Genomic DNA, 9,367 nt, shown 5'->3' on the forward strand with positions numbered 1-9,367 from the left:
TGCAATACTTCGACAAAAACCAACCCTTTCCAGAACATGACTGAGCTTGGCATACCATGCACGTGGACTTTGCTTGAGACCATAAATGGATTTATGGAGTTTGCACACCATTTCTGGATTGTTTGATTGAGGATGACCTGGGGGTAGCTTCATGTAAACCTCTTCTTCAAGTTCACCATGCAGGAAAACATTTTTAACATCCATTTGAAAGAGAGGTCATGCATTGTTAATTGCAATCGACAACAATACTCTAACAGTGTTCATTTTTGCCACCGGAGCAAATCTCTCTTTATAATCGACGCCATAGGTTTGTGTAAAACCTCGAGCAACCAAGCGAGCCTTATTCCTTTCGATTGTGCCATCTGAATGAAACTTAGTTTTGTACACCCAACGACTCCCCACTGCCTTCTTTCCTTTTGGAAGTTTCACTATAGTCCATGTGTTATTTTCATGGAGGGCTTGAAACTCCTCTGCCATAGCATTTCTCCACTCACTGTGAAGATTGGCTTCTTGAAAACTTTGAGGTTCTCGAGCTTCATTAATGGCACTTAGGAATGTAGCAAAAGAAGATGAGACTTTGCTATAATCAATAACATCAGTCACGGGATACCTGGCAGTGTAGGTCACATAATCATGCAACTTGGATGGAAGTTTCCTCTCTCGTGCAGGATTGCGATGAACTGTAGGAGATTGAACTACAGGTATTTGAACAACATCATGGTTGGAAGGATCACTGGAGGGTGCAGTGTGAATCTCCGATGAGGAAGGGTTTTCATCTTCAAGATGTTCCACCGAGTGAAGGTTAACATCATTCGGCACATGATCACTAGGAGTGCATGTTGCATCTTCTCCGTTTGGATATGGAAAAGGAAATAAGTCCATCCATGCTCCCCCTGTCTAGAGTAATCCAGTGATTGTGAGAAGTAAGGAACATGTTCTTCAAATTTAACATCCCTTGAAACAACCATTTTTCTAGTTGTTGAATTATAACACTTGTAACCTTTTTGGGTAGATGAATAACCTAGAAAGACACATTTGGCAGCCCTTGGGTCTAGCTTGTCACGATTTTGAGTTTGAATGTGAACAAAGCATGTACACCCAAAGACTCTCAAATGGGAAAAGTTGATCTTTCTATTTTTCAAGACCTCATAAGGTGATTTAAAATTCAACACTTTACTAGGCAATCTATTGATGAGATATGCCGCAGTAAGGACTCCTTGAGACCAAAACTTCTTAGGCACATTCATGTGAAACATAAGAGCTCTAGTCTTCTTAAGTAGATCTCTATTCTTCCTCTCGGCCACCCCATTTTGTTGAGGTGTTCCAACACAGCTTGTTTGGTGTAATATACCATGCGTGCTCAAGTAGTGTGACATGTTATGAGACATATATTCTGTGCCGTTATCTGATCGTAAAATATGAATTTTTGAAGCAAATTGGGTGGCCACAAGTCTATGAAAATCTTGAAAAACTTCCATCACTTCACTTTTAAATTTCAAAAGATACAACCAAGTAATCCTTGTGAAATCATCCACAAAAGTTACAAAATATTTGTATCCATCAAAAGACTCTATAGTTGGTCCCCAAACATCGGAATGCACGATTTCAAAAGGGTTACTAGCCCTAGACAAAGAGGAAGTAAATGGTAATCTAGTAAACTTAGAAAAATTACAAACATCACAAGGACTTGTAACTTTGCACATATTTGGGAACAAGGTGGATAGAACTTTTTCAGAAGGATGTGCTAGACGTTGGTGCCAAAGTTGTTGTTCTTGAGCTAAGCTTGAAGTGACTTGAAAAACCTTGGGAACTTGAATATGCTTGGAAAGATAGTAGAGACCATTTAAGAAAAATCCTTCACCAATCGTCTTCTTGGTGACTACATCCTGAAAGATCACATTTTTTGGGAGAGAAAATGGCAAGACAATTTAATGAGTTTGTGATCTTGCTAACAGATAAAAGTTGAAAAGGGAATGAGGGAACATAAAGAGCCTCAGACTCGACATCACTTGAGATCAAATGTATTTTTCCTTTTCCCACAACCATAGCATTTTTTCCATTGGCAACTGACACTTGAGATGGAATAGAAAAATTTTCAAATTTATGCAAGTTTGTAGACTTGTTAGTCATATGATCAGTGGCTCCAGAATCTATAATCCAATAATCATGCACATTACCAATGTTGAGAGCAGTTGAGAAGGAGTGTAAGATACCTGGGATGTCCCTTTGTACCACGCCTTCATTTCCAGCCAGGAAGCCAGCAAACTGTCCTAGTAGTGCAGTTTGATTGTTGTCACACTGATTTAGTGGTCCTTCACTATCTCCAAGACCTTGTTTCTTGTGAAGAAACATAGCAAACTCGTTGATCAGTGCAGCTGGATTAGTGGTGAACTTCAGTGCTCCATCAGAAGAAGTTGTGGCAACATGATTTGCCTTGTAAGAAGGGTTGTACAAGCCTTTCGAGACACCTTTGTTATCCCTAGGAAACTTTGGTTTTAACTCTGGATGAAGAATCCAGCATCGGTCTCTTGAGTGCCCACCAGCATCACAATGGCTACATTTTAAGCCAGTTTTCTTTCCCTTGTAGCCTCTCTCCTCACCAAGTTTTTGGTTAGAGAAGTAAGCCCTAGCTTCTGGTATATTTGCCTTCATGTCCAAGGTCATGACTTTCCTTCGAACCTCTTCTCTTTGAATTGTGGCACACACACTTGAAAAAGAAGGCAGGTCGGGATTCATGAGGATATGGCTTCGAAGATCTTCGAATTCAGGGCTCAGGCTTGCTAGGAGTTGGAATATTTTGTCTTCCTCGGCTCTTTTAGTTAGCACAGCAGCTTCGATGGTGTGTGGTCGATACACATTCAGCTCGTTCCACATAGTGGTCAGCTTTCCAAGATGTTGCACAAATGGCTTCCCTTCCTGTTGCAAACCAGCAATGTCCTTCTTTAACTGAAACACTCTAGCCGCATTGTTCTGATTTCCATACATTTCCTTGAGATTTTTCCAAAGAGTCATGGAGGATTCAGCATAGCTAAAAATTTCTGCAATCTTACGATCCATGGAATTGAGTAGCCACGACATGACCAACTGGTCTTTGCATAGCCAAGCATCATACTCCGGTGAGGTAGTCTCAGGCATTGGAATAGCACCATTAACATAACCAAGCTTTGATCGTCCTCCCAGAGCAAGAGAAACTGCTCTCTCCCATGGAAGATAGTTAAACTCATTTAGCAAGACAGAACTAAGACGTTGATTTGGGTTGATATCAATATCTGAGTGTGGTGATGGTGGAGTAGCATGAAAGCCGTCTCCTTCCAAATTTACTAAGCTTTCTTCAGCCATGATTGAAGGATAAGAAGCTCACAAATCTCTCAAGAGAACACCACAGAGACAGGCCGGTTAGGGTCACTGCTCTGATACCATATTGAATTTTGAATGTCTATGTTTTGTATTATGTAAAACCAAGTACAAGGAAATCTCATATAAATGAGCGGAAGAAAGGAAAAGAAACAGAAGCCGAAAACAAGGAAAAGCAAAGCAGAAAGAAAGGAAAAGCAAAGCAGAAAACATGGAAAAGTAAAGCAGAAAACATGGAAAAACACTTCCTTGATTTATGCTTTAACTACAACTAAAGGTGAGGACAATCAACAACTGTCACCACTATGACAACTATGACAGTCAATGTACCATACATACACCCATGCTTTCTTCCAATAGTATTATCCTTGGTCATCTTTCTTGGAGGCGTTCACCCCATCATATAGCTCATTATGTTAGAGTAGTATTATGAAGGCACGCGAGGTGGTGGTGGGAGGGTCCAGGTGGGTAGTTGGCAATGGCGAGTCGATTAACGTCTGGAAGGATAGGTGGATCCGAATACTGAATACTTTTAAGGTCCTATCAGTTGCTCTAAGCTCCCAAGAACGTATGAAGGTGAAGGAGTTAATTGATCTAGTAACGTTGTCTTGGAGGTTCGATGTGTTGTCAGCTTTATTTTTAGAGGAAGATGTGAGTATGATACGGTCCATGCCTATTAGCTTTCGTTTGCTGACGAACAGTCTGATTTGGCATTTTCACAATCTGGGTCTCTACACGGTTAAAAGTGGTTATAACGTTGCTCGGAAGCTCGTGCAATCTCCCACTCTTAGTGCTTCTACCTCAAATTCTGGTGGAAATTCATATACGAAGCTTTGGAAATTTGTTTGGAAGGCAAAATACCTCCGAAGGTGAAAGTCATTGTTTGGAAGGCTAGTCAAAGTATTATCCCTACTAAAATCAATCTTGCTAAGAAAGGTGTGTCATTGGAGGTAGGGTGTGCGCTGTGTAACGGAGTTCCTGAAATAGAGGGTCATGTGCTCCAAAAGTGTAGCTTTGCACGGGCAGTTTGCTTTACATCTCCTCTTAGGCTGCATTTGGTGAGCGTGCGGGACAATTCAATAAAGTAATGATTGGTCTCGTTGGTGGACCAACGCGAAGTTGACTTTGACATTTTTTTGTATGATTTCGGTGTGGCAGGAGAAAAATGCCAAGGTTTGGGAAGGAAAGTAGGGACAGCCAATGGAGGTGGTTCAACGTGTTCTTAGTTGGCACCAGGCCTTCCAGATGGCCAACTCCAAGCCAAGGCTCCCTAAAAAGCCGTTGCAAACTAAATGGTTGTTGCCTCAGGAGGGATGGGTGAAGATTAATGTGGATGGTGCTACACGGTTGGCAAATGATGTGGGTGGTGTGGGAGTGGTAATTCGGGACTCGAATGGGCGGTTTGTTGCGGTAGGGGCTTCGAGGAGAGAGGGGATTGGCTCAGTGCTACATATCGAATTATTAGCAGTGACGGAGGGACTTCGGCTTGCACAACGCTTGGGGGTACATCAGGTTGTAGTATAGAACGATTCTACTAAGGCTATGGCTGTGATCAATATGTACTCTAGTGATGTTTCGGTGTTGGGGATGCTTGCAGAGGACGTTGGGCAGGTTGCGGCTGCACTCCATCCCACTCTGTTTGTGCATGTCCCTCGAACCTGTAATGGGATAGCCCATAGATTAGCTCAGTTTGCTATTTCAATTGGCAATGAGGTAGTTTGGTTTGAGGATCCTCCTGACCTTATTCAGGGATCTCCTTATCCAAGATTTGATGTAACATCTATTGGAATATTAATATATCTTCGTTTTTTCAAAAAAGAGAAAAGAATATAGCAATATATTCTCAGAGGAGGCACCGAATTTGACCACTGAATGTTGCCCTAAAGCAATTATAAAAGCCATTAAGTTTGGACGTTTACCCACACACCAAAAAGATGTTTATTATTTTTCGTTCTCTTATTTTGAGAATATCTTATACGGCATGAATACATTGTCATGTGATATTTTATATAAATGAAAGAAAGACATATGACAAAAGCTTGCCCATATTTTTATTTTATTAATTCTAATGGTGTTGCTGTGCCATAGAAGTCATTCCCCTCTTCTTATCTGTTTGAGTTTATTTTTCCTTTTTTGTGTAGGCATATAAATATTGTCATGGTTTGGTCATCTCAAGGGGCTTCCCATATTAATGTTGGCATCGAAAACTGTATACTCCATCTTTAATACTTGTGCGACTTCTCCATCCAGAAGAATAGTAGTAATATAATAACAATATATATAATATGATATAAAAGTTATGAACTGTTATTAGCATTTGAGCGCCCATCAGATTTAATCCAGTATGCCATCTTTGAAGATTTTACCTTTTGTTAACGTTCTAATAAACCGCTATCGTTTCACTGTCGGAAAAAAAAAATTCAACAATACGTCAAATACATGCACAAACACAAATCTTAACATGAATACAAAACACAAACTAATTTTTTTTTTTTTTTTGTCAAACTATAAATTTTATTAGATTATCAGTTAGATTAACCACTGATGGAGTTTGAACTCACGCTGTCATGTAATGACTCAATATCTTTTCATGTAATGACTCAATATCTTTCCACTATTGTGGTAAATGACCACTTGCAAACACAAACTAACCTTTGATCTAGTTGTATATTTATTTCAAAAGAATGGATTTAAAAGGAATGACATCATTTTCATTCATGTCATATCATTGTTACTAACAACAAATGCTGAAAAATCAAATGGGTCTCACATTGGTTTTGGGTATAGCATGCCTAAAAATTCAGGTATGGGTAACCACATGGAGTTGTTTATCTCATGCTCGTTTCTTCTCATCCTCATTTCTTTCAATATCAATTCGTGGTTTCTGTGATTGGAAGCAAGCAAAAGCTCTATTAGATTAAGGCGGTCTTAGGCTTGCGTCACATGAATGATGAGGATGACATATAGTTGCAATGAGATCGATTTCTTACTGTGCCTAGCCAAATTGTGATCATTCAATTCAATCTTGTACTGTGAGTGCATTCTGAAAGTCTTACAAATATCGTACCATTTACTTTGATCTACATAATTTCAACCGTTGCGAATTAATTCAAGTGGTCAGAGTCAAACGAAAAGGAAGAATGAGGATCCTTTTCGGATTTTCTTTGTAAGGATTCCGGATATCATTCAATCACATCCGTTCATCAGACATTGTGTGGCCAGTTTTCATCAAACGAAAAGAAAGAAATGATTTCTGACCGCACGATGTACGATAATATAATATGATTGAAGGATTTCCGAGATCCTCATAAAGAGGATCAGGAGAGGATCCTCATTCGAAAAGAAAGCTAAACACAAGGCAAAATGTAGACTTGTCTCGCAAATCACAGTTAAGTGACAAATGTTTTGATCGGATCTCTGTCACCCTATGAATGTCCTGGAAATTGCAAGTAGCGTTGGCAAGACTTCTTTATTGTATGCTCCTAAACTCAGCGCTCTCAGTATCAATTGTGATGTCTCGGTTGTCAATGACCATCAGTTGGTGTTTGGCATAAAAAGTTAGGAGTTCGGAATTATATCCTTCCCTCCCGTTTGCTTAGCAACTTTAGGTCATAGAAACGCTTATGGAAGAAGCACCTATCAGATGCTTCATCATGCATCTTCAAGTGCTTTTTCAGAAAGCACGTCCAAGTACTTTTTTTTCAAGAACTTCCAAGGCCTTTTTCTTAATGCATTAGAATTTCCTATAAAATTTTCAACGTGCTTTTAATAAAAGCACTTCTATCACAAATGTTTATAAACAGAAATACTTCTTACTGAACCAATCTCAAACAAACCAATAAAAATTTAGTTTTCCAAAAGCATTTAATGCTACCATAACTTTAGGTGCCTCCTTTTCTTGAATTCTCCTCCCACCCCTCCCACAACCCATCCATTAATATCCCAAACATTAAATGAAGCAATTAATCAAATTCAATTAGATTTATTAGTACCTTAATTCAAATGCAAACTAATATTAATAATAGCTAATAAAATTAGCAATCAAGAAATAACATAAAATGTATTTTCAATTTATTTTTAAATATTACATAACGGGCTATATTTACAACCAGATATAGTTGGGCTGTATATAATCCCAAAGCCCCCCTCTCCTTCTCTCCCTCAGTTTTAAAAAAAAAAAGCTCTGTGAATCCCCAGTAATGGCTGCTGAGGTGAGCTCTCTGTTTCGGGTTCTAAGTGGGTACAGTGACGATCAGCATCTGAGCGTTGGGAGCGGTTCTAGTGGTGAGAAATCAACGGCTCTGATTACAAGAGACTTGCTTGGTGGTAGTGGGTCGTCTCCTTCCACGCTTCCCAACGACTCCCAGGAACTGGACCTCGACTTACAGGTCCCCAATGGCTGGGAAAAGCGCTTGGACTTGAAGGTTGGTCAATTTCCTCATCTGGGTCATGTTTGTTTCTCGAGAATTAATCAAACAGTGTGTTCCATAATTTTTCCGCGAAAATTATTTACATTTCTTGGTGGATAAGGCTTGGGAGCTTGATTTTGATGTGGTTTTGTATTGTTGTGTTCTTGTTTTCGATCAGATTGCTTTGAATTCTGGTTTCATGACATTCAATTCTGTTTCTTTTACGAGTTTAACTGATATTGTCTGTATGCGATAATGTGTTTTCTTTTGCTTAATTCATTGATTTGGAAATGTCTGTTTGGTTGCTGAGAAAGTTGTTTGTAACTTTCTGCAATTTAACATTTTTTTTTTTGTTCTTCCTTATAAAATTCAATACAACAGTATTTTCTCTTTTCATTATTGGCATATAATTTCCTCTGCAGTTGCACAGAGCCTTTTGGTGTTTATTAAATTTACAATCTTTCCATAGTTTTAATGAATATTAAAGGGTGTGATTAATATCATGAGGATATACTTCTGTATTTAATTGATTATTTTGATGATGTTCTTCAATGCTCTGCAAGTTCTAATCCCACTGTAAATTCTTTAAAATCTATATCTTTATGTCAATAAATTGATTAATTGTAAATATTCAACTCACCTTTTTATTATTATTTATTTCTGTACTTAATATATATTATATTGATTGTTTGCAGTCAGGGAAAGTGTATCTTCAAAGGTGCAGTGCCGAAAATTCACATTCAATCTCATATCAAAACAACCAAACCAATCCAACAGTTCCAAAGATGCAAGATTTGAACTTCCCTCCATCGCCGTCGTCGAAAATCCCACTAAATCTCTTTGATGATACCAGCACTAACCTTGATTTGAAACTGGTTTCATCATCACCACCACCCTCATGCAGTAACCAGGGCCTATGCACTCTGGACAAGGTAAAATCCGCCCTCGAACGGGCAGAGAAGGAACCGATCAAGAGGCGATCTTCGTCCATGTTGAAGTCATCTTCGCCAACTTACTCGTCGTCATCGTCATCCATCAAAGAAACTCAGGAGGAGGACAGTGAGGACAAGCAATTTGCATCGCCATTTGCAGCAGGGTGTCCTGGTTGCCTATCTTATGTGTTGATAATGAGAAATAACCCTAAATGTCCTAGGTGCAATTCGGTTGTTCCGCTGCCTACGGTGAAGAAACCTCGGATCGATCTCAACAGATCAAATTGAGAGGAAGAGAAGACTTGTTCATCATGCTTCATATGATTTTTGTACATGATATTCTACAACTAGTCTTTTTTCTTTGAAGAATTAGATCTCTTAGTTCCTATAGAAGAGTATATGTAAATTCAAAAGGTTGGTTGTTTTTTCTAGCATAATTTTACAAGACTTCTATCAGTTTATGCCTTCATTAGTTTTTCCAAATATTGATTTGCTTGTATATTTGATACACCCTGACCGAAGTCAAAGCGTGTTGGCCGACGACACCCAAAAAATGGAGACGAGAGAGAGAGGTGATGACCATCATTCCTCGACTCCGGTCAGTGTGTGTCAATATTATTGAAATTTTTTTTTAGCAGACGATAAATAATTTACATTAAATTCATATAAACC

The 9,367-nt window shown here is 38.9% G+C and overlaps 3 protein-coding genes across 3 annotated transcripts; 2 read left to right on the forward strand and 1 right to left on the reverse strand.

Annotated features, from left to right (window-relative positions):
* Window positions 1–1,747: 1,747 nt before the first annotated feature.
* On the reverse strand, window positions 1,748–3,568 carry LOC137728191 (uncharacterized). Its single transcript, XM_088694113.1, has 2 exons — window positions 2,214–3,568; window positions 1,748–1,886 (listed from the first exon to the last, which is right to left on the reverse strand). The coding sequence occupies exons 1-2, from the start codon at window positions 3,337–3,339 to the stop codon at window positions 1,858–1,860; spliced, it is 1,155 nt and encodes a 384-aa protein (XP_088550239.1). The 5' UTR covers window positions 3,340–3,568; the 3' UTR covers window positions 1,748–1,857.
* A 215-nt stretch (window positions 3,569–3,783) lies between these two features.
* Window positions 3,784–4,227, forward strand: LOC148696695 (uncharacterized). The gene has a single exon (XM_088693338.1). It carries the CDS (start codon window positions 3,784–3,786, stop codon window positions 4,225–4,227), a length of 444 nt encoding a protein of 147 aa, XP_088549464.1.
* Window positions 4,228–7,480: 3,253 nt separating this feature from the next.
* Window positions 7,481–9,151, forward strand: LOC137726774 (filamentous hemagglutinin transporter). The gene is made up of 2 exons (XM_068465736.2): window positions 7,481–7,778; window positions 8,459–9,151. Exons 1-2 carry the CDS (start codon window positions 7,554–7,556, stop codon window positions 8,981–8,983), a joined length of 750 nt encoding a protein of 249 aa, XP_068321837.2. The 5' UTR covers window positions 7,481–7,553; the 3' UTR covers window positions 8,984–9,151.
* The last annotated feature ends 216 nt before the right edge of the window (window positions 9,152–9,367 follow it).

The sequence above is a fragment of the Pyrus communis genome, chromosome 5, assembly GCF_041283825.1.
Source record: "Pyrus communis isolate YQ-2024b chromosome 5, ASM4128382v1, whole genome shotgun sequence".
NCBI classification, from domain to species: Eukaryota; Viridiplantae; Streptophyta; class Magnoliopsida; order Rosales; family Rosaceae; genus Pyrus; species Pyrus communis.

What these genes read in the sequence shown, in the direction of transcription:
- LOC137728191 (XM_088694113.1), bottom strand. Translation starts at nt 3,339, where the DNA reads ATGGCTGAAGAAAGCTTAGTAAATTTGGAAGGAGACGGCTTTCATGCT. An exon ending in GGTACAAAGGGACATCCCAG is followed by an intron (nt 1,887 to 2,213) that starts GTATCTTACACT and finishes GTGATCTTTCAG; the next exon opens with GATGTAGTCACCAAGAAGAC.
- LOC148696695 (XM_088693338.1), top strand. Translation starts at nt 3,784, where the DNA reads ATGAAGGCACGCGAGGTGGTGGTGGGAGGGTCCAGGTGGGTAGTTGGC.
- LOC137726774 (XM_068465736.2), top strand. Translation starts at nt 7,554, where the DNA reads ATGGCTGCTGAGGTGAGCTCTCTGTTTCGGGTTCTAAGTGGGTACAGT. An exon ending in AAAAGCGCTTGGACTTGAAG is followed by an intron (nt 7,779 to 8,458) that starts GTTGGTCAATTT and finishes GATTGTTTGCAG; the next exon opens with TCAGGGAAAGTGTATCTTCA.